We start from the raw sequence: 26347 nt of genomic DNA, 5'->3' as shown, positions 1-26347 counted from the left end.
TGGTCTGGATGGGATAGAAATGAAAAGCCTATCCAAAATAAAATCGGACAATATTTTGACATGAATAATTTTCAAAAGAAATGTAGCAAATGTTGGGGTGCACTCATTGGTATGAGAGAGGTCTCCCCTGTACCGCCTGGGATGTTTGAGGAACAATTATATATATATATATATATATATATGCAACTGGTGCAAGGATCGCAACTAGTGCGAAGACACCAATCGCAACTAGTGCAAAGCTGGCAGGATCACCATATAACCAAAAGACACAACTTTGAATATTATTCAAGGCTTACTTGAGTCCGTTGAGTATTTATTGATGGTTATTCAATGATTGATCAATATTTGGGAATTCCATCGAATTTATACATAATTTCTTCGCAGTCAGCAAGTGACGGGGAATTCCCGCTTAAACATATGACATTTCTTCTTACTCCATTTGATATACATAATAGTTGTTACATGCTGAGTCTTACAAACTAAAGAGAGTCGTCATAAAATTGGGGAAGAGTTCTTTGCTTCAATGCAAAGAACTAAGAGAACTGATGAGTCCAAGTGGCGTTGGACGAAACTAGTATTCTCTGCCCTTCCCTAAAGTAAATCAATTTTAACTACACCCACTTTAAAAACATGTTGTTTTTAAAATTTGAAAACAAAAAATTTGTGATTAAGCTGGGCTTACTTTAAAAATGACAAGTAAACACACATCACTACAAAACTGCCAAGTGCATATAAAATAGACAATAGACAAGTCAGCAAATGACGAGGAATTCCCGCTTAAACATATGGCAGACGATTTGTTTGTTGTTATTTTCGGGAAACTATCAACATAGTTATGATGATTCTTTGCATTGTGGAGACGCATAACAGTGGGAGTAGTTAATTTGATTTGCCTATGCGACTGCGAGAGTTTTTGAATGTTTCTGTTGAATTCGCATTTAAAAGAATTCGTCGGTCACATTTATTCTTGAGCTCGACTCGTCACTGTTATGCGTCTCCACAATGCAGAGAATCATCATAACTATGTTGATAGTTTCTCCAAAATAACGACAAACAAATCGTCTGCGCGCTTTGTGTCTATTTTATATTCACTTGGGAGTTTTGTTGTAAGTGAACTGATGAGTCCAAGTGGCGTTGGACGAAAGTAGTATACTCTGCCCTTCCTTAGAGTAAATCAATTTTAACTAAACTCACTTTAAAAACTTGTTGTTTTTAAAATTTGAAAACAACAAATCTGTGATTTAAGCCCAGCTTAAAAATAAAAAGTAAACACACATCACAACAAAACTGCCAAAGTGAATATAAAATAGACACACAGCACGGTGGACGAGTTGTTTGTTGTTATTTTCGACAAACTATCAACATAGTTATGATGACAGGTCGAAGTTATTCTCCTATTTTAGTTAAATTTCACGCATAAAATCAATTTTTTTATTCTAATCACTTCTCAAATACACGCTAACATCTAGCAGAAAGTATGGGTATCGTTCAAATAAATTTTGGGTTCCTTTAAATGGATATCGGGTAATTAAATTAAATGTTCATTTTGAAATACATGTAAATCGCGAAATCCTCAAAATAACTTGATGCGCATGCGGTTTATAAATAATACGAATTATTCTCTTTTAATTTGTACACATTTGCCAGGATTTACTTTGGCCGCTAAGGTGTAGCATCGTCTGCAGTATAGTGTGCACCATACCGTATAACGCTTATAACACTGTGAGTCTTGTGAGACTTGAGTCCGTTGAGTATTTATTGATGGTTATTCAATGATTGATCAATATTTGGGAATTCCATCGAATTTATACATAATTTCTTCGCAGTCAGCAAGTGACGGGGAATTCCCGCTTAAACATATGACATTTCTTCTTACTCTATTTGATATACATACATAATAGTTGTTACATGCTGAGTCTTACAAACTAAAGAGAGTCGTCATAAAATTGGGGAAGACTTCTTTGCTTCAATGCAAAGAACTAAGAGAACTGATGAGTCCAAGTGGCGTTGGACGAAACTAGTATTCTCTGCCCTTCCATAAAGTAAATCAATTTTAACTACACCCACTTTAAAAACATGTTGTTTTTAAAATTTGAAAACAAAAAATTTGTGATTAAGCTGGGCTTACTTTAAAAATGGCAAGTAAACACACATCACTACAAAACCGCCAAGTGCATATAAAATAGACAATAGACAAGTCAGCAAATGACGAGGAATTCCCGCTTAAACATATGGTTGACATTTCTTCTTACTCTATTTGATATACATAATAGTTCTTACATGCTGAGTCTTACAAACTAAAGAGAGTCGTCATAAAATTGGGGAAGAGTTCTTTGCTTCAATGCAAAGAACTAAGAGAACTGATGAGTCCAAGTGGCGTTGGACGAAACTAGTATTCTTTGCCCTTCCCTAAATTTTAACTACACCAACTTTAAAAACATGTTGTTTTTAAAATTTGAAAACAAAAAAATTGTGATTAAGCTGGGCTTACTTTAAAAATAAAAAGTAAACACACATCACAACAAAACTGGCAAGTGCATATAAAATAGACACAAAGCACGGCAGACGATTTGTTTGTTGTTATTTTCGACAAACTATCTACATAGTTATGATGAATCTCTGTATTGTGGAGAAGCATAACAGTGGGAGTAGTTAGTTTGGTTTGCATATGCAGCTACGAGAGTTTTTGAATGTTTCTGCTGAGTTCGCATTTAAACGAATTCGTCGGTTGCACTTATTCTTGAGCTCGAGTCGTCATAACATTTGTTTTAGGGTTATCTCCAGTTTATGTCTGTGTCAGAAATCTAACCTATTTTCTTTCTGTGTATAGGAAGGATCTCGTTTTTTCTTTATAGTATGTTGGCTTAGACCCAGAGCAATAACAATCACCTGGTATTTTAATGATTAACATATCTTAATGCCTACATTGGCCCGTATTATGTAATAGGAGTCGTAGGAATTTGAAGTTTCTCGATCATTTCAGTAGAATTTCAAGTTTATTTTGCACCATCCCTCTTCATTCCTTCGTTTTTCTTTAGTTTTTTAAAAAACTAAGGAAAAACTGTCAATTTATGCAAATTTTTAACGTATTATAGACAATTAAAGTCCACAGCTTTCATAAGGTTTTATTTCCCCGGTATTAAAGTCATAGTTCGACCAATTTAAGCGTTTTAAACTTGAAATAGCTTTCATTTATTCAAATTTTAAAGAATCGTAACAGTAGCATTCAAAGTTTGCATTTTTACTCAAGTTATTAAAGAATGTGCTATTCCGATGAAACACTTTAAATCGTACAAATTTGGACTTTTTTAAAGAAAATTAAAGAAAAATTATAACGGTACGTTATCGAAGTCAAACTTTTTGTTGAAAGGTACTTCATAAGATTACAAACCAAGATATGTAAACATTCCCGAAGTTATTCCACGGATATGGACTAAAATTATGTAACAAAAAGCAATATGAAATGTGCTATTGACATGAAACGGAGGGTATGTCTAATATTTAAAGTTCAAAAAATTATATGAGTATTCTTCCGAAAAGGGGAGGTGTAGTATAACAAAGCAGAGTAAATTCAATGTCACACATGCCAACAAGAGTACTGAATAAGTGAAAGAATATTTTCATAACAAACCAATGTCACACATGCCAACAAGAGTACTGAATAAGTGAAAGAATATTTTCATAACAAACCACCAACGATGCATGTTGATGAGACAGCAAAGAAGTCCGCATCGTCTACTAATTTAAGCGTGCTGTTGTTGTTCTCGGGCCATTGCACTTGGTTGTTTTGACTATTGTGACGAATAACTCTCCCCTCTTCTCTTCTTTTTTTTTAGTTTGTAAGACTCAGCATGTAAGAACTGTTATGTATGTCAAATAGAGTAAGAAGAAATGTCAACCATATGTTTAAGCGGGAATTCCTCGTCACTTGCTGACTGCGAAGAAATGATGTATAAATTCGATGGAATTTCCAAATATTGATCAATCATTGAGTAATCATCAATAAAGACTCAACGTGCTCTAGTAAGCCTTGAATAACATTCAAAGTTGTTTGTCTGTTGGTTATAGTATGGGCACACACTTAAGCCAAGGTTAGCCTGTTGTGCGCTCTAAATTCAGATGTCTGGAAGAAGATTGTTGTTTGGGATAATTTTTAGAGTTTCCTTGCCACTGACAGAGTCTCTTAACATTTTGAACTCGGTTGCCCTAATTTAGTTATCTTCTTGTATAGTGTCTTTTCTTAAGTGTTGGTTTCTCAAAGTCGCGAAGACTGGGCAGTGACAGAGAATATGTTCCAACGTTTCGTAGTCTTATCCGCATGATTTGCATCGCTACTTTCTGCAGCACCTATTTTGTACAGGTGTGCTTGTAGCCCTAGGTGTCCCGTAAGGATGTCTGTCAGTCTACAAATGTCTTTTTACTCATAAAAGTAGTTCCTTTGTTTTGTCCCCATCTGGGTTCCCCCATAGGATGTTTGCGTTTTCTCCTCTCTTCAGTACTCCAAATGGATATATAAGTATTCTTTGCCTGTGCTTTAAACTCTGGGCGCGCCGCTTTTAAAGGCTTAACATTATCTAGGGTAATCGTAGTTAGCTTACTGGCGTATTTTGTTAAAAAGTTAGCTATCTCGTTACTCCTAATCTCCCAATATCCTGGAACCAATATAATAAGTCTGTCTGGTTACTTTCCCAGGAAGGATTTTCCAGCAAGAACTTTCTCAGAGAGTAAGCGGTTTTTATTCTCTTTTGCTAGAAAATTGTAAAAGGTAAACAGACAGCTTCCCTGCAAAGACAAGCAATCAGCTGGCTTGCCAAAAAACAGAGCAATTTGTCCGCCAATAAAGGAAGCAAACACGTTGTATTTTATTAAAAATAAAAAAGAAAATGAAACAAAAAAGTATTTTTCCACTTTACAAATTTGTCCTCCATAAACAATACAATTAGACTATATTATTTCCACAATAAAATTGTTTTTAATTTTCACAAACATAAATCAACAACAAATTAAAAACGGATGATTGATTGTTTTCAGGAAGAAAAAGAGTTGCTAGTTGCTGCTAGAAGAAATTTGCAATCTCTCAGTGAATGAACTGTCAAAATGTCTCTCTCGAATCGCTCTCTTTTGCTGGTTTTTTGTGTTAACAGACGACTTTCAGCAACAATTGGTACAAATTGTTACAAATGTTAGGGTAACCAGACAGACCTAATGTCAACCGAAACAGGGAGTAGTCGTTAATTGGCTTTTTACACTGTAAGACTGTTTTTGATTTTACTGTCTTGCTTGTTATAGCTTTAATTGCTGCTTTACTCTCCGTTAGGATGTTTACAGTTAGGTCCAATGTACAACATTTGAACGTTTACAAGTAAAATATACAAAAAATCTAAAAAATTACCGAAAGGAGGGGGCGGGTCCCAATTTCCTATCCTCAAGCCAAGAAAAGTGGTTCCAAATTGTTTGGCAAATATTTTAAGGGACAAGGTATACTTCTCTCATGTTACTGAGTGCATCCCGATTCAAATTACCTCACTGAGATGGGACCAACTTTTTAAGATTCCAAACAGCGAGCCTCACGAAACCACTCGTAGATAAATTGCTAATTTACTCAGAAAATTTCGCCAAAATCACATTGAGCGATATTTTTGCCACCATTTTCAAATTCTTATTTATATATGACTTCGTTTGTATTAAATAAACTGTCTCTCTATGTATGTCAATAAAAAAATTAAATCGTAAGCAACACTACGAATATCAAGTGTGTTTTTCAAATTTGTTTTTTGATTTGAAACAGAAGCAAAGAAAACAATATTTCCAAAAATAAAGTTTGGTTGTGTTTCGTGCGCAAATTGTTTATATTGATTAAATGTTGCATTATTTATAATTTAATCCCAATTTTGTGTGCTTTTCTCGGTAATCCGGACAGTTCGATAATCCGGACACGCCAAAACATGGGTTGTCCGGATTATCGAGATTATACTGCAAACACTTTTACCATCTTCTGTAATAAGCTAGCAAGATATCAGTGCTAAATTTCTGAGCAAGATCAAGCATGACTTACTGTGTTTTAGTGCTTCATAAAGTCAAAAAACTTTATTTTAGCTATAACTTGTTGAGTTTTAGAGATACCGGTAAGTAAAGTGAGTAAATGAGAGACATAATGTGCTACTCTAAAAATACTACTTTTGCAATGAAACACTTACTTAATTTTTTCTTCGTCTCGCCTTAAGAAATATACGCTTCTCTTTAACATTATTATAGGTTCGTCGAATTTGAATTGGGTGAGATTTCCATGACTAAATTTCTGAAGTAGATTAGGCCATAAGATACGTACAGCATATGGTCGGTGGTGAGCCTTTAGTTGAATTTCAAGAAGTGAACTTCCCATCCAGAGTCCAAATATACTCTGAGCTAATAACTTATTTGCTATTCCTAGCTCCTCACAACCTACCGCTGCTGCAAGCATAACTTGAGAGGGGCATTGTCCAGTACCCTCGATTTCCATATGGACTGCAACTCGAGACATGAGGTACACGCATGTTGGTATAACCTGCAAAACCAGAAATAAAATAATTGTTAGTAGTTTTTAAATTATATTCGGCTCAACATGAATATACACGATAAATACCATTGCTAAAGAAGTGAATTAATTTTATATTTATTTTTTTTTTTATTTCTTTTATTAAATGAGGAGGGGAAATGAACGCGTTAACAATGTTTGAAGAAACTGCACAGTGGTTCCGCAAAAATCGAAAAATTTATTGCGACAAATTTGATTGCAAAAGAAATGTGTTCACGTGGAATTTCCCCCATTTCTGTAAATCTGCTGTTCTATGTTCTTATACTCTCTATCTGCATTTTCTTACTGAACACCATCCCACAATTTGGGAAATGTTCACCGCAGCGTATATTGACTGTAGGTCTATCACGCCGGTTGAAAAACTATTTTATTTGCGTCAGAAAAAATCACAACTAACTATTTCAGGGTTCGAAAATGCTGGGTCAAATCTTAAAGACAGTTGGAACGAACTGTCAGTAATAAGACAGATATTTCTAAATGGACAGATTTGGATAACTTTTATCTGCAAGGTTTCAATCGTTGGAAACCCTGTATGATGAACAATATGAATCCTTTAAAAGTAAATGATAGCGTAGAAGTACATTCCTCAAGTAAGGGTCTTGTTTTGTTTCTTCAGAGGACCGACCATATATTGAAATTTTGTCCAGCATTTTTAAAAATGAGGAAATATACAATAATGATGTGGATTTTAGGCCAGTACCAGTTACCAGGGTCTCAAGCCACTTTAATTTCGGAGAACTGGTAGGGAAAACTAAACTTGTCAGTTGAAAAGATCAATGCCAGGTTATCAGGAAGCAATGTAAACTCGTTCTAAAATTTCCACATCTTGACAACACTATGCAACACTGAAAATGCAAACAACTTCTAGTATGAATTTTTTGAAAGTACATATTTAGACTACAAAAACCCTAGTAGAGTTTTGTCCTGTCAGATCCAGTTCGGATTTTATGGCCTCATCTAAACCGGGAAAAATCTAAATTTTTTTTGCATTTATCAGGCCTTTATCTCAGAAACGAAATGGAATTTGGCCTTGCTGTCTTTAGCAATATTGTAGCCCTAAACTAGTAGAACTTATCCCTTGAAAAAACCACATAAGAAAAACTCCATTTAGGGCATCAAAATCTATAAAATATAGAAAATTTTACATAAGAGCTGAAATTCTGGTCAGTATTGGCTAAACTATTGGGAGTTGAACCAAGTAACCTTTTGCAAAAGTCTTCCAAATAAAGTTCTCAACTCCATTTAGGGCATCAAAATCTATAAAATATAGAAAATTTTACATAAGAGCTGAAATTCTGGTCAGTATTGGCTAAACTATTGGGAGTTGAACCAAGTAACCTTTTGCACAAAATCTTCCAAATAAAGTTCTCAACAATTCTTTACAACATTCTGAAACTCTATAATGCTTACTTCATGTTGTTTCTGCGGTATTTTGTATCATATCTTTTACAAAACGTATTTCAAACACAGTTCACACCAACAGTTTATTCTCGCATTTCGGATTTCACTACATTATTAACATTTTTATTAAATCGTCGTTGAAAAATGTACTGAAAACCACGGCATAGAGGCATTTTACAACAACGACATGTTCTGAACGGTTGTGAATTACATTCCAGGGAATATTTTTCAAAAAGAAAATATTCAGAAAAAAATTAACGGTTTTGGAGATACCGTGCGAAATGTATAAAAATTGTGGAATTTTTGCATATATTTTGAAATTTGAGGCAATAAATGTTGTTTCTTGAGTTCAGTATTTCTCCAAATTTTTTATTCATGTCCTTATCTACAAATTTGATTCAGAGGTCAGAAGAAGATTCGCATTGGTTTCAGAGATATAGCCCCGAATTTCTTTAAAAACTCAATATTTAACCATGTTTAGATGGGGCCATAAAATCCGAGCTGGATCTGACACAACAAAACCCAACTAGGGGTTCTTGCCGTTTGGGTCTGTACTTTCAAAAATCCTCAGTTCGAATTGTTTGCACAAGATCAACTTTAAAAATGTTGCACAATTGGAGATTCTGGTTTAGTTTTGCCACATTTGACTGATAAGCTGCCAAGTTATTCTATTGCCGTACGAGGCTGATTTTCGTTGAGTAATTTTCCATTGGCAGACCCAACGTTTGGCATAAGTAGAGATGTTGGTATCTTAATTGGAAGCGATATATATAGTAAAATTTTGTTAGATGGAGTTAATAGAAATGTTTTAGAGTCACTGGTAGCCCAGGAAACTATTTTTGTTGGGCGTTAACGGAACCAATTACACAGTCGCAGTCTTCTAAGGATGATGACGAGACGAGTTTTATGGCACCAATCAACGGGCCTGCTGTCAGAAGACAATAGGTTGATAACAGACCTAGAAGATTGCGTTGAGGTCGAGAATGGAATCCTGTGTTTTGTTGGTCACTGGGTATTTAAGTTTGTTTTAGTAATCGTGACCACATCATTTGTTTTAATTTATTTTGTTTTTTCTTATTGTTCGAGACTCTTAAAAACTTGTGATTCCAAAAAACTGAACTGGCCGGGGTGTTCACGATAGGGAAATAATAAATCTTTTCTATATGGCAACACCATATAAGATGTCACTTCCTGTGCTTTGTGGTGTTGTTGGTACTATTAATGACAAGTTCGAGTTCTTTCGTGCGCTATATATATTAAATATATTATAAAGTTGAATTCTTGTTGTACGAAGGCGCGTCGTATTCGTTGAAAATATCAAATTCGATTTAAATTACTTTAACAAAATACCATTTGAATTGTTGATTGATATTATTAATAAAAATAACATTTTTTTAATTAAAAGTCGAAATCGTTCGGAGAGAGAAAAAGAATTTTTTTCTTTTTTATTCCCATTTTCTTTTTGTGTGTGCCTTTTTCCATTTAGGTTGTCTCCCATTGTGTTCCGCTGTTGTTGGGATTTTGCCCAAATTGTTTTGAAAGTAAGCACCTGCAGTTACTTTTAAACAGCCTTTTACATTTAAAAGCAGAAAATAATGGAATAATGGAAAACCACTGACGTGGGGACAGGCGGAGATACTGGCTATAAAGGAAACTTGTAATATACTTCTTCAGCACCACTCATAATTACTTTTAGTTTCAATTGAATTTTTTAAAATAAATAATAGATTATTTCACCCACAATCAATTGTTCTTGTGCAGTATAAAACTCTGTTGGTTTTTGTGCATAAATATTTGCCGAGATTTTTCGCTCTTCATATGTTCACATATTTTTTTTGCATTTATCAGGCCTTTATCTCAGAAACGAAATGGAATTTGGCCTTGCTGTCTTTAGCAATATTGTAGCCCTAAACTAGTAGAACTTATCCCTTGAAAAAACCACATAAGAAAAACTCCATTTAGGGCATCAAAATCTATAAAATATAGAAAATTTTACATAAGAGCTGAAATTCTGGTCAGTATTGGCTAAACTATTGGGAGTTGAACCAAGTAACCTTTTGCAAAAGTCTTCCAAATAAAGTTCTCAACTCCATTTAGGGCATCAAAATCTATAAAATATAGAAAATTTTACATAAGAGCTGAAATTCTGGTCAGTATTGGCTAAACTATTGGGAGTTGAACCAAGTAACCTTTTGCACAAAATCTTCCAAATAAAGTTCTCAACAATTCTTTACAACATTCTGAAACTCTATAATGCTTACTTCATGTTGTTTCTGCGGTATTTTGTATCATATCTTTTACAAAACGTATTTCAAACACAGTTCACACCAACAGTTTATTCTCGCATTTCGGATTTCACTACATTATTAACATTTTTATTAAATCGTCGTTGAAAAATGTACTGAAAACCACGGCATAGAGGCATTTTACAACAACGACATGTTCTGAACGGTTGTGAATTACATTCCAGGGAATATTTTTCAAAAAGAAAATATTCAGAAAAAAATTAACGGTTTTGGAGATACCGTGCGAAATGTATAAAAATTGTGGAATTTTTGCATATATTTTGAAATTTGAGGCAATAAATGTTGTTTCTTGAGTTCAGTATTTCTCCAAATTTTTTATTCATGTCCTTATCTACAAATTTGATTCAGAGGTCAGAAGAAGATTCGCATTGGTTTCAGAGATATAGCCCCGAATTTCTTTAAAAACTCAATATTTAACCATGTTTAGATGGGGCCATAAAATCCGAGCTGGATCTGACACAACAAAACCCAACTAGGGGTTCTTGCCGTTTGGGTCTGTACTTTCAAAAATCCTCAGTTCGAATTGTTTGCACAAGATCAACTTTAAAAATGTTGCACAATTGGAGATTCTGGTTTAGTTTTGCCACATTTGACTGATAAGCTGCCAAGTTATTCTATTGCCGTACGAGGCTGATTTTCGTTGAGTAATTTTCCATTGGCAGACCCAACGTTTGGCATAAGTAGAGATGTTGGTATCTTAATTGGAAGCGATATATATAGTAAAATTTTGTTAGATGGAGTTAATAGAAATGTTTTAGAGTCACTGGTAGCCCAGGAAACTATTTTTGTTGGGCGTTAACGGAACCAATTACACAGTCGCAGTCTTCTAAGGATGATGACGAGACGAGTTTTATGGCACCAATCAACGGGCCTGCTGTCAGAAGACAATAGGTTGATAACAGACCTAGAAGATTGCGTTGAGGTCGAGAATGGAATCCTGTGTTTTGTTGGTCACTGGGTATTTAAGTTTGTTTTAGTAATCGTGACCACATCATTTGTTTTAATTTATTTTGTTTTTTCTTATTGTTCGAGACTCTTAAAAACTTGTGATTCCAAAAAACTGAACTGGCCGGGGTGTTCACGATAGGGAAATAATAAATCTTTTCTATATGGCAACACCATATAAGATGTCACTTCCTGTGCTTTGTGGTGTTGTTGGTACTATTAATGACAAGTTCGAGTTCTTTCGTGCGCTATATATATTAAATATATTATAAAGTTGAATTCTTGTTGTACGAAGGCGCGTCGTATTCGTTGAAAATATCAAATTCGATTTAAATTACTTTAACAAAATACCATTTGAATTGTTGATTGATATTATTAATAAAAATAACATTTTTTTAATTAAAAGTCGAAATCGTTCGGAGAGAGAAAAAGAATTTTTTTCTTTTTTATTCCCATTTTCTTTTTGTGTGTGCCTTTTTCCATTTAGGTTGTCTCCCATTGTGTTCCGCTGTTGTTGGGATTTTGCCCAAATTGTTTTGAAAGTAAGCACCTGCAGTTACTTTTAAACAGCCTTTTACATTTAAAAGCAGAAAATAATGGAATAATGGAAAACCACTGACGTGGGGACAGGCGGAGATACTGGCTATAAAGGAAACTTGTAATATACTTCTTCAGCACCACTCATAATTACTTTTAGTTTCAATTGAATTTTTTAAAATAAATAATAGATTATTTCACCCACAATCAATTGTTCTTGTGCAGTATAAAACTCTGTTGGTTTTTGTGCATAAATATTTGCCGAGATTTTTCGCTCTTCATATGTTCACATATTAAAAAGAGACTTATAATAAATATGTGTGTCGTGGAGCTCTTTCAGAATTTTTTTTGAGTTCATGAATTTTAAAAACACTTTTTTGGTTTATGAATGTTGTTGCCTTTTGATTTCTATAATACCATATAAGAGGACATTTGAAAGAAAGAGGTGATTTTTCCATCACTTAATATAATTTTTTCTGGGCGTTTAAAATTCAAAACCCCTGTTGGATTTCCTTGTTCCTAGGCAATTTTGAGTTTTGCAAAGACGTTTTGCGGCAATAAAATGTATTTTATTTGAAATAGATGTCTCTTCAAATCGTACAAAAACAGTTTTATGTTCTTTTTTTGTGAGAAATTGGAAACTTTGAACTATGTATCCCTCGATTTTGAGAAGGAATATAATGGCATTATCCCCAGTAATCGAAAGATAGAATTTAGGGGGCTTTGGCAGAAAGTTAGGGCGGCTTATGAACAGTTGTGTGTTGAGTGTAACGGAACAGATGATGAAACGGAAGCGTCAGCACTGTTTAGGCAATGTAGAGAAGCCTACATCGTCTGCGCCGTTCAATTGGATGAATTATCACAGACGTTTTTAAATCAATCCACTCTGACGTCCACACTACTCTCTACTAACCAAGCAACGGACTCGTTGGAAAATAGAATGTCCGACCACAGTTTGTGTGTACCGCCATGCACTACGGAAATATTCCACGGTGACTATCTCTCTTGGCCACCATTTAGGGATATGTTCACCGCAGCGTATATTGACTGTAGGTCTATCAAGCCGGTTGAAAAACTATTTTATTTAGGTCAGAAAAAAATCACAACAAACTTATTCAGGGTTCGAAAATGCTTGGTCAAATCTTAAAGACAGGTATGAGAAGAAGAGAATTTTGGTGATTAGTCAGCTAAAGCTGCTTTTTAATCTGGTTGATGTGAGGAATGAATCTGCTAGCAAGATTAAAAGACTTCAAAGGGACATAAATAATTGCATAACAACCCTTAAGCAGCGCCAAATTGATATAGATAGTTGGGATCCGATATTTGTGTTCCACTAAATTTCTAGTAAATACTTTGTCGCTATGGGAACGAACTGTCAGTAATAAGACAGATATTTCTAAATGGACAGATTTGGATAAATTTTAACTGCACGGTTTCAATTGCTGGAAACCGTGTATGATTTCAAAAAATAGGAACCTTTCAAAAGTAGATGATTGCGTCGAAGTACTTTCCTCAAGTAAGGGGTTGGACCATTATGGCTCATAAGCGAATAAACGGTCTTGTTTTGTTTGTTCAGAGGACCATATCTTGACATTTTGTCCAGCATTTTTAAATATGTACCAGAAGGATAAGTTTAGAGCCGTTAAAAAGAACAGTTTATGTATAAGATGTTTTGGCACTAATCATTTATTGAAGGATTGCCCAAGTAACTCTAGTTGTTTCAAATACCATGGACAGCATCACAAAATGTTGCATCGGGAATCATTGTCGAATTTGGATTCCTATAATAATGTGAGTGAAAAGATCAATGCCAGGTTATCAGGATTAAACAATGCTTCTGCTGGATCATCGTTTTAAAATCTCCACATCTTGATAATATTACAATTGGAGTTTCTGGTTTAGTTTTTTCACATTTGACCGATAAGCTGCCAAGTTATTCTGTTGCCGTACCAGGTTAATTTTCGATGAGTAATTTCCATTTGCAGACCGAATGTTTGGGAGAAGTCACGATATTGATATGATATGAAATGTTTTAGACTCACTGGTGGCCCAGGAAACTATTTTTGGTTGGGTGTTAACGGGATCAATTACACAGTCAAATCGTTGTCAACAACATATTACAAATATACGATCAGTTGATAAATTGCCGCATCCCTATCACTGAAAGGACAAAGTTTAGCCTACTGTTATAAATAACGGACCGCGAAATGAACCTATTTCGTCCAATAAAAGGATCTGCTAAAAATGGAACACGTTCGTCCAAGATCGTATATAAAAGTGGACCGTATTTTCCTGATGCCGTAAAGATGAGTACAACTGCACCTTACAGAAGGCAGTCTTCTAAGGATGATGGCGAGACAAGTTTTATGGTACCAACCAATGGACCTGCTGTCAGAAGACAATAGGTTGATAACAGACCTAGAAGATTGCACTGAGGTCGAGAAGGTAATCCTGTGTTTTGTTGGTCACTGAGTGTTTAAGTTTGTTTTGGTAATCGTGGCCACAACATTTGTTTTAATTTATTTTGTTTTTTTCTTTTTGTTCGAGTCTTTTCAGAAATTGTGATTCCAATAGACAGAAGTCGGCCGGGATATTCACGTTCGTGAAACGCAGTTAATTTCGGATGAGCGGGCGGCAAAGCCGATCTGGTAACCCTTAACGAAGAATAAATTTTTTTTATATGGCAACACCATATAAGATGTCACTTGTTGGACTTTGTGGTGTTGTTTGAACTATCAAAATCGTTCGGAGACAGAAAAAAGAGTTTTTTTCTTTTTTATTCTCATTTTCTTTTTGTTTGTGCCTTTTTTAGGTTGTCTCCCATTGTGTTCCGCTGTAGCTGGTCTATTTTTGTTGTTGGGATTTTGCCCAAATTGTTTTCATAGTAAACACCTGTAGTAACAGCCTTTTAAAGTTAAATGTTCAAGCAGAAAAGAATGGAATAACGGAATACCACTGACCAATTTGTCAGTTTTTGTGGATAAATATTTGCCGAGATTTTTCGCTCTTCATATGTTGACATATTAAAAAGAGACTTATAAAAAATATATGTGTCTTGGAGCTCTTTCAAAAGTTTTTTTCGAGCTCATGATTTTTAAAAACACTTTTTTGGTTTATGAATGTTGGTGCCTTTTGATTTCTATAAGTACAATATAAGAGTTAACACCCAACCAAAAATAGTTTCCTGGTAGAGCTGGCAAAATATCGATAGCACTATCGTTACTATCGATATTTTATTTTTTGGGCTAATATCGATAGTTATTTTTTCTATCGATATTATCGACAGAATTCCGCCATTAGAAATATTGAAAGAATAAGCAAAAGTATAACGCCAAAGTCAACACAAATGAAAATTGTTTGGATCAATTAGAACTGAAAAGTCTTTTTTATTTTTTATATTTTTCTTGCCACACAATAGGTGTGTACGATAACCTTGCAAGTGAAAAGTACTTGCAAGCACTCAGCAAGTTCTCAGTAACCTCTCTCCACCAATTTTACTCTCTCCAAGCAAAAAATTTGCAGATTGTTATCGAACAGCAATTTGCAAAAACTTGCAAGAAGCTGATTTGATAAACAACAAGAAGATTTCGGAAAAGATTAAATTTAACAATTGAAGGTGTCTACAATTTTTTTATATTCCATTTAAAATTCTTCTTTGATCCAAATCTTGTACAGACTTAACAGCTATATTATTTGATTTTGTGTCAACAGATGTGAAAATAATCTTCTCTCCTTCTCTGGCCTATCCTACATCTTGCTCTGAGTGCGAGAATGCGGATTGGATTATGACAAAAGCTTGTGAGATAGGGCAACACGGAAATCCAAGACACAAAATCCAATGGTGTTGCAGCTTTTGCCGTCAAATATAGTGGCTCTCCTTCAACGTACATATTTGATAGTGGACTATTGACTTATGCAGGCAACCCCGTTTACTTGACTTGCGCCAATGATCCGGAACTGAGTTCCACCCGGCTATCGTGTTAAGGCATCGGTACATAAGAAGTATGACTTTCTTGCTGAAATCATTTCTGCCTCTTATGTGACGAGGTCCTTAGTGTTGCTACAACTATAATTCCCCTTCCAATGAACAAATATAAAACATACTGGAACGCAGTGCGATGTTTGGCATACATATTTATTGATATCGTTGGGAATACCTGACCGTCTAGTGTTTCTCCTACTCCATGGATGCACCGCTTTTTGCTGGCATTTCATACCTTTAAAATAAAAAAAATTGTCACCACAAACTACAAAATAAGTTATTTTACTTACATTATCGTTTTCCATTATTTATTTAAGAATTTGTTCCCTTTTTTATACCTATTTATTTAATAGCCAAACGTTTGTTTATGTTTTTGCCAAGAAACATTCGAATTTAAATCAGCTGACCAAACTTGCAAATTCTTAAAAGAAAAAATTTCCTTGCAAAAACTTGTAAACAAAAGTCTCCAAAACTCTCCAATGTTCTCTCACAATTGTCTGCAAATTCTCTCTCTTTTACTTTGCAAGTTTATTATCGAACAGAATTTTGTAAAAGTTTGTGCAGATTTGCGCAAACTTTTGGGTTATCGTACAGACCTTATGACACTAAGAAGCATTTTGTAAAATAATGGTGCGTTTATGCTCTCGAGGAACAAATTTGAACACTTTTCACTTTAATGCTGGGTTTACATTTACGAAATCCACTCCATTTCAACTGTCAATTCATTTTCTTAAACGTCAAGTGAAATCGAATGGATTTCACACGAGTTTTCATTGACATATACCCAATGCTTGGTTTACATTTACGAAATCCACTCGATTTCAATTGTCAATTCCTTTGCATATACGTCAAATGAAAACTCATCTGAAATCCATTCGATTTATTTTGACGTTTAAGCAATGGGATTGACAGTTGAATTCGAGTGGATTTTGTAAATGTAAACCAAACACAAAGAATTGACAGTTGAAATCCACTCGATTTCGTAAATGCAAACGAACTATAAATTTGAAAATTTTTAAATGTTTTTGTTTATTGGAACATAAAGGGAAAGGAAAAGGTTAATATAAAGCTAACCCGACAAAAAGGTCTAATGTGTATGGCGTTTTAAATGTAGGAAATCCACTGGATTTCAGTTGTCACCTAGCTTTTTCGTCAAATAAATCTTTGCAAATAAATCCAGTGGATTTTATTTGACTTATACTCTATGTAGTTGAAATTTAAAATCCACGATTTTGATTTAAAATACAGGCAATGAAAAACTAACGATAGTATCGATACTATCGATATTTTTATAAGAAATATCAAAACTATCGAATGGTGCGACTATCGATAGTTTGCCAGCTCTATTTCCTGGGCCACTAGTGACTCTAAAACATTTCTGTTAACTCCATCTAACAAAATTTGACGATATATATCGCCTCCAAATAAGATTTCAATATCGCTACTTTTCCCAAACGTTTGGTCTGCCAATGGAAATTACTCAACGAAAATTAACCTGGTACGGCAATAGAATAACTGGGCAGCTTATCAGTCAAATGTGGCAAAACTAAACCAGAAACTCCAATTGTAATATTATCAAGATGTGGTGATTTTAAAACGAGTTTACATTGCTTCACATATGATCCAGCAGAAGCATTGTTTAATCTTTATAACCTGGCATTGATCTTTTCAACTGACAAGTTTAGTTTTCGCTGCAACCTCTCCGAAATTAAAGTTGCTTGAGACCCAGAGTCGATCAATGCTCTAGCCGAAGATATAACACCGTTAAAGTCAATGTTAACAATAGCCTGTTAACTGGTACTTGGCCTAACATCCACATCATTATTGGAATCCAAATTCGACAATTATTCAAAATGCAACATTGTGTGATGCTGTCCATAGCATTTAAACCAAATGGAGTTACTCGGGCAATCCTTCAATAAATGATTATTGCCAAAACATCTTATACATAAACTGTTCTATTTAACGGCTTTGAATATCTCTTTCTGGTTCTTTTTTAAAAATGCTGGACAATGTTTCAAAATATGGTCCTCTGACCAAACAAAACAAGCCCGTTTATTCGCTTTTGAGCCATAATGGTCCATCCCCTTACTTGAGGAAAGAACTTCTACGCAAACCTTGCAGTTAAAAAGTTATTCAAATCTGTCCAATTAGAAATACCTTCTTATTAACGACAGTTCATTCCTATAGCCACAAAGTATTTGCTATAAGTTTAGTGGAACACAAATATCGTGTCCCAACTATCAACTGGCGTAATAGACCTACAATTAATATACGTTGCGGTGAACCTATCCCTAAATGGTGTCCAAGTGGCGGTAAACGCAAACTGTGGTCGGACATTCTATTTTCCAACCAGTCCGTTGCTTGGTTAGTAGTGAGTAGTGTTTCCGTCAGGGCGGATTGATTTTAAAACGTCAGTGATAATTCATCCATTTGATCGGAGCAGACGATGTAGGCTTCTTTTTGTTCTCATTTTCTTTTGGTATGTGCGTTTTTCCACTTAGGTTGTCTCCCATTGTGCTCCGCTGTAGCCGGTCTATTTTTGTTGTTGGGATTTTGCCCAAATTGTTTTGATAGTAAACACCTGTAGTAACAAAATTTTAAAGTTAAATTTACAAGCAGAAAAGAATGGAATAACGGAACACCACTGACCACCGTGTTAGTTTTTGTGGATTAATATTTGCGAAGATTTTTCGCTCTTCATATGTTGTCATATTAAAAAGAGACTTATAATAAATATGTGTGTCGTGGAGCTCTTTCAAGAGATTTTTTCGAGGTCATGATTTTTAATAACATTTTTTTGGTTTATGAATTTTGGTGCCTTTTGATTTCTATAAGTACAATATAAGAGGACATTTAAAAGATAGAGAAAGACGTGATTCTTCCATCAATTAATATAATTTTTTCTGGACGTTTAAAATTCAATTTTGTGTTTTGCAAAGACGTTTTGCGGCAAATAAAATTTATTTAATATTTTATTTTATTTATTATTGTCTTTTTAAATAGTTGCCTTTTCAAATCGTACAAAAAAAGTTTTATGTTCTTTTTGGTGTGAAGGAATATAATGTCATTCTCCCTAGTAATCACACAATGTTCTCCATAGAACTTCGAAAGATAGAATATAATGGGTTTTGGCAGAATGATAGGGCGGCTTATGAACAGTTGTGTGTTGAGTGTAACGGAACAGATGAAGAAACGTCAGCACTGTTTGGGTAATCTAGAGAAGCCTACATTGTCTGCTCCGTTCAAATTGAATAATTATCACAGACGTTTTTAAATAAATCCGATCTGACGGAAACTCACTACTACTACTCACTACTAACCAAGCAACCGCCACTTGATCACCATTTACGGATATGTTCACTGCAACGTATATTGATTGTAGGTCTATCACGCCAGTGGAAAAACTATTTTATTTACGTGAGAAAAAAAAAACAACTAACTAATTCAGGTTTCGAAAATGCTTGGTGAAATCTTAAAGACAGGTATGAGGACAAGAGCATTTTGGTGATTAGTCAGCTAAAGCTTCTTTTTTATATGGTTGCTGTAAGGAATACAGTATTTCCCGGATATAAACACTTCGCAAAATTCAAGCAAAGCAGTGCATATAAGCGGGGGTTTCATATATCCAAATGCCGCCTTTAAGTCCAATCAGTGCTTATATACAAATCCCGCTTATAAGCACTATCGGTGCATATATAAAAATCCTCCGTTTAGGGGCACATTCAATGCATATACAAATTCTCATTAAATCTGCATTTTATTCGTTTTTAATCAATCAAAAATGAATACCATTTCAGCTAAAAGTTTGAAAATACCTGAAATCGGACGGTAACGTTATTTGGGGCTATTCCAAAACGTGGGCCTATCTTCACAATTTTGGATCAGACCACTAGGAACCCTAAATATCAAATAATGTAGCTAAGTACGTCAAAATACCTGAAATCGGACGGTACCGTTATATGGGGACTATACCAAAACTTGGACTATTATAGTCCATATTCAAACTGCAATCAGAAGACGCATCTTTCCGAAATTTCAGCGTCCTAATCACTCTCTCTGGAATGATTACCACAGACGGAGTGACGAAAATGCATAGGTTGAACCAGAATTTTACCCTGATAAGGAATGTTAATACTTTATAGTGTTGCAAATGATTATTTCAATGCGTTACAAAAGGAAAAACAAAGCCAATATACCCTTCATACCAGGGTTTCGGAGTCGAGGTATTTTTGGCTCGACTCCGACTCCAGACGAGTTTTTTTCACGACTCCGGCTCCGACTCCGGGTCGACTCCGAGAGTAAAATCCTATTCCACTAAAAATGAATAAAATTTGCACAAATTGTTAACTTTTTCCTATATTTTGGCCTATATAGGCTAATGTATTAGTTTTCCTTACATATTCATTAGAAAGGACATTCGTTCGAATACATTCGAACATATTAATACGAGTATTTTTTCTGCCGAATCTTACATTGAAAAATAGTAAAGTTAGAACGTTTTTGTCGGTTTTCCTTTTTTGCACGAGTATATTCTGGACGGAATTCTTCCGCGTAAGAAAATCGTTAAGCTTTCAAAATACGGGAAAATGAAGGAGCAATACAAATGATAAGGACTACATGCAAAACAATTATATAACCAAGTATCAAAACTGGATGTAAGCCTACAAACTGGATGTAAGCCTACATTTTAGTGTGCTTAGCCTCAAAAGGAGACCCCCAGTTGTAAAGCTCAATAACAGCCATTTTTCTTGATTTTTTTCCGAGAAAACTACGTAACTTTTTGGCAGTTTTGTTTTCTTCATCTGAAAGAGAAAAATATTACTAAGTTTTGAGGCCGTCTACGAAACCCTGTTTTATTAAAGCATTGTGGGGTGCCAACTTTAGCTCGAAAACTAATAAACCAATTGTCATATATTTTTGTGGCCGATTTCGAGAAGAATACAGTTTATGCTGCAAACAAAATAAAATAAATTGTTCCAATCCAACGCTCACACTAAGGCAATATTGTTCCGATCGACTTAAAAACTTGACTATCTATTCTATGATATTTATACATTCTACTTTTTTCTGAAATTTATACACCTTTTGAACATTGGTGTCGAAATATTTGAGATATAGTGTGTATTCTACCCAGCACGTAGGCAGATGGAAGTTTTCGGGAACTGAAAAATTAGCACACGATGAGAATTCGTGCATGAAAATATTCTACAAAAATGTTGCTAGGAAAATTTTATGTAGGGTCGGTCCACTAGGACAAGAAACCGATATTGTCATGTTTTCACTTCTTTATCACTTTTACCCGATCCTTTCTCATGAAAACTATGATAAAATATTTCATTGAATTTCGTATGTGATTGTGTAGAAAACTCGGACTATATCTGTTCCTGTCGAACCGATCCGGTGATTTGAATGTCTACATCTAAAGCCCTCATCGAGTATATAGAAAGGTTCCTCGCTGAAAACATGTCATCTAAAAATGATGAAACAATGTCTCCAAACTGAGATATAACGCTATTTTCTCAATGATGGATGGGGGTCAATGAAAAAATTCAATATGTCATAAGTCAGAAATTTCAGCTATGGGATCCTTTGGGGTTCTCAATTGGGGCTTTCTTTCCGAAAAGGAATTTTTCCACCTCTAGATCTTGAATTCCATTTTGTGCCACAGGGTATTCAGTAAGATTTCCCATAGAGACCACACTGTCTTTAATAGAAGACAAGGATGACTTCTCATAAAAAACTGGATGAGAATACCAATAGACCTTTGTGAGAGGAGCAGTAAGATTTCTGACGAAAGAGGTTACAGGTCCAATCTTAATTCGATTGTCATAGAGCATTACTTTTGTTTGCAAACGGTAAAGAATCAATTAGATCGACAAAATAGGGATGAATAGACTACACTTCAGAGGATAGTAAATATCCTGTGAATCGTCCCTTAACTTAGTATAATATACCGTTTGCATATATGTTAAGATAAAAAGTATTCATTTAGGCTACGCGTGTGCTGATATTGCACTAAGCCATAAAAAAGTTCATTTCCACCACTTTAAATGTTGAAATAAAAATTTAGGCTACCATTGTGCTGAGGTTACACTCATGCAATGAGCCACAAAAAACTTAACTTTCCAATAAACAGAAATCATCAATAGTCAATGAAATTAATAATGTCAGCATAAAGAAGTAAAATAAAATAATCAATGAAACTAATAATGTCAGCATAAATGAAGTAAATTAAAATAGTCAATGAAACTAATAATGTCAGCATAAGTGAAGTAAAATAAAATAGTATTTAAGTAATGGTAAGAAAGAAAATGATGTTCAATAAAGTAACAGCAGAGCACGAAAGTGTTTGTTTATTTTAATGTGAATTAACTGGCGCCCGACGGAACTGAAAAAGGACCCTAACAGGCTCCAAAACGGCGTAAAAACCAATAAAGTCTACCCAGAACCCTAAAGGCTTCTAAAGACCCTAACAGGCTCCAAAACGGCGTAAAAACCAATAAAGCTTACCCAGAACCCTACAGGCTTCTAAGTGCAAACTACCATTTCATTGGCAGAAGGACCCTAAGGCTCCACAGACGTCACCAGCATTAAGCGAAGAAGAGGACCCTAAGGCTCCACAGACGTCACCAACAGTAAGCAAAGAAGAGGACCCCAGGAGGTGGTGTCCAAAACGTCCAACTTTCCATCCCCAGTATCAACGAGAAAGGACTTTTTGGAGGACGAGAATGCGAGCTGTACTTATTTTGTAAGTAGATTATTAAGACAAGTGCTAACTCTAAGAGAATATGTTGAAAGTGTAATCAAATACTAAATTACTATTAAGAAAAAAATATCTGAAGTGCAACATTTGAAAACAGGTTGATTATTATGATTAGTGTTAAATTTTGAAAGAACATTTATTGAAAGTGTTACTCTGCTAAACTAAATTTTAAATTACGAAAAAAGTATCCAAAGTGTAAAAATTCAAGAATAAATTCATTACTAGGACTAGTGCCAATTTCGTTACAAGAAAATTTATCGTGAGCGTATTTTAGAAAATTTTAATTATTATTAAAATTTCATCCGAAGTGTAATATTTGAGAAATGACTACTCCAAATCTAATCAGACCCCCAATCCTTGTATCCAATCCATCCAATATTCCCTCTAATTCCCAAGCAGACAATAAGACCGACATGGAAACTTTAGTTAGACTTTGCGTAGAACAATCCAGGGAGGCTGTTAAGAAGATGTTAAATCCTAACGGCCAAATATCAGGAATTGATCAGGGTATCGAAGATAGGCATAGGGAAAATCTTGGTGATTTAGACAAGATTCCAGACGTCGTAAAATGTTTAAGAGAATTTTCAGGAAATCCATCAGAATACAGCTCTTGGAAAAAGAGCGTGGAAAGAATTCTCAAACTTTATGAGAACTCGAAAAGAACAGCAAAATATTTCGGCATTTTAAATGTGATTAGGAATAAAATAGTAGGAAATGCCGACGCAGCACTTGAATCATACAACACCCCATTTAATTGGGATTGTATTGTACGATGCCTCACATTGCACTATGCAGATAAAAGGGACTTATCCACTTTAGAATATCAAATGACATCTCTTATACAGGGAAATACTTCAGTACAAGAGTTTTATCAAGTCGTCTACTCACACTTGTCATTAATAATGAACAAATTATCCTGCATGGAAATGAGCAGGGAATCCCTAGACATTCTTACCCAGGCATACAGGGACAAGGCTTTGGACACGTTTGTAAGGGGGTTGAAAGGGGATTTACCAAGGTTGCTAGGCATTAGAGAACCAGTAGATCTTCCAAAAGCTTTACATCTGTGTTTGAAATTAGAAAACCAACAATATCGAACTCAGTATGCAAATACGCATGCCAAGGTTGACAGACCCCAAGCTCAAATCAAAAGAACTAACGCAAGTAGCGCACAAATTGCACCCCAATACATACCAAGCTATTTTTATCAGAATACCTTACAAAATCAGTTGCCACCATTATATTATAAAAACCCAACACCAATTTACCCACCAAATTTTCCTCCAAGAAACACTCAAAATTTTGTACCGAAACACACGATAAACTCCCAACAACAACATTGGTATGAATAACTACCAACTCGCACCTCAAAGACCCCCTAAACCTACAAATAAGCCGGAACCAATGGATGTAGATAGATCTATTCAGTCAAAGGTCGTCAATTACATGAATAGACCTTCGAACCAAGACTCAAGATTCCAAGCTAAAAGACCATCAACACAGCCTGGCAATCAACCATACAAAGTTCAAAGAAATTTCAATGTAGAATCAGATTAATTTCAAGACGAGGCAGACGTTAATAACTACGAAAGTGCCATCGAAACTTACGAAGATGATGCACAATTAGAACCTTTCAATGATTACATCGAACGATACTATGGCGTTGATGACACAGACAAGGAGGCAGAAATCGATTTCGTAGACGTTAATTTTTTAGAATAACCAACTCGTCTCTGCCATATATTGAATGCAGAACGAGTTCAGGCAAAATACTTCAATTCCTAATTGACACAGGCTCTAACAAAAATTACGTTAAACCAGAACTAGTAAAAAATCCATTACCTAACAAAGACAAATTTATAGCAAAATCTGTCGGTGGCAGCACCCAAATCACCCATCATACATTTATAAGTTTGTTCAATAAAAAAATAAAATTCTTTATATTACCTACATTGAAATCTTTCCATGGCATACTAGGGAATGATAGTTTGAGAGAGATGAAAGCTATAATAAATACCTTTGAAAATTTCATGCTTATAAACAACCGCACAAAGGTGAAGATAAAGCAACATGCCTCAAAATCGGTAAATTCAATAGACATTAGGAATACACATATGGCTAGGGAACAGATAGGAAAGCTTGACAAAATCATTGAGACCTGCAAAGGTCTATTCAGTGAACCGAATGAAAAGCTAACCTTTACAACTGCTGTGATAGGGGATATCCAAACCAAGGATGACAACCCTGTTTACTCAAAATACTATCCCTATCCTATGCACTTAAAGGATGAAGTGGAAGCTCAAATAAAAGACTTATTAGAGAATGGTATAATTCGACCTTCACGGTCACCTTACAACTCTCCAATATGGATTGTACCAAAAAAATCAGATGCTTCAGGAAAGAAAAAATACCGGTTGGTCATTGATTATCGGAAGCTAAATGACATAACAATACCAGACAAATACCCTATTCCCAACCTGAATGATATACTGCCTCAGCTTTCAAAGAGTAAATGGTTTTCGGTAATCGATCTGAAAAGTGGATTCCACCAAATTCCGCTAAAGGAGAGTGACACGAAAAAAACTGCATTTTCGGTTAACAATAGTAAATATGAATTTACCAGACTCCCTTTTGGACTGAAAAACGCATCTTCCATTTTTCAGAGAGCTTTAGATGACATTTTGAGGGAACACATAGGCAAAATATGCTTTGTCTATATAGACGACATCATAATCTTTGGTGAAGATGAGGATGAACATCTCCAAAACCTTAAGATAGTCTTCAAAACCTTAGAAAAAGCCAATTTAAAAGTCCAACTAGACAAATGTGAGTTTTTAAAAAAGGAAGTTGAATTTCTAGGCTTCTTAATATCGGAATCAGGCGTTAAATCCAGAAAGAGTAAAGGTAATAAAAAATTTCCCTTTACCAAAAACTCACAAAGATCTTAGATCTTTTCTTGGACTTTCAAACTTCTATAGACGTTTTATAAAGGACTATGCAAAAATTGCAAAACCGTTGACATCGCTTTTGAGAGGGGACAACGGTCGAGCATCCAAGTACATTTCAAAGAAAATCAATGTGAACCTAAATAGCGATGCAATAGCTGCCTTCAATAAACTAAAAGACACTTTATTATCCGAAGATGTTCTATTAGCCTACCCCGATTTTAATAAAGAGTTTCAATTAACTACCGATGCTTCTAATTATGCAATTGGTGCTGTCTTATCTCAAGACGATAGACCAATAATTTTCTTATCTCGAACTTTACAAAAAGCAGAAGAACATTATGCAACAAATGAAAAGGAGTTACTAGCAATAGTATGGGCCTTACAATCTCTTAGGAACTATTTATATGGTTCCGCAAAAAATTAAAATATTCACTGACCATCTCCCACTGACATTTGCTCTAAACAATAAAAATTGTAATTATAAACCAAAAAGATGGAAAGCGTTTTTAGAAGATTACAAATATGAGCTAGTATACAAACCTTGAAGCTCTAATGTAGTAGCAGATGCTCTTTCAAGAATTCCCCAGGGGAATTCGCAAATTAATTCTGTGACAACAACACAACATAGCGATGAAAGTTCATCACAAACCTAATACAATTTACATATGCTCCCTTAAATGCTTTTAAAAACCAAATAATACTGTCTAATGATAGTCCGCCATCATACAAATTTGAAATAATCTTTCCTACTTACCACAGACACACAATATTTGATCCAAATATCTCTTTATGACAATCTTAAATCTATACTAGAAAAATATCTGAATCCTTCGGTAACTAATTGCATAAAAGTAGTCGATGATAATATTTTAGGGAAAATCCAGGAAA

At 34.8% G+C, this 26347-nt stretch overlaps 1 protein-coding gene across 19 annotated transcripts in view; it reads right to left on the bottom strand.

The window, feature by feature from the left end:
* Window positions 1-26347, bottom strand: part of Bili (FERM domain-containing protein 8 Bili) — a 1367054-nt gene that overhangs the window by 715559 nt on the left and 625148 nt on the right. For all 19 annotated transcript variants that reach the window (XM_073956031.1, XM_073956053.1, XM_073956086.1 and 16 more), the window contains one exon: window positions 6198-6544. In XM_073956031.1, coding sequence (XP_073812132.1) covers window positions 6198-6544 — 347 coding nt within the window. The remainder of the gene's footprint in view (window positions 1-6197; window positions 6545-26347) is intronic.

Source organism: Musca autumnalis, unplaced genomic scaffold (assembly GCF_047663935.1).
Source record: "Musca autumnalis isolate F117 unplaced genomic scaffold, ASM4766393v1 scaffold_1, whole genome shotgun sequence".
Lineage (NCBI taxonomy): Eukaryota > Metazoa > Arthropoda > Insecta > Diptera > Muscidae > Musca > Musca autumnalis.
Note: the sequence above shows the minus strand (reverse complement) of the source record. Positions and strands in the feature narration are given on the sequence as shown.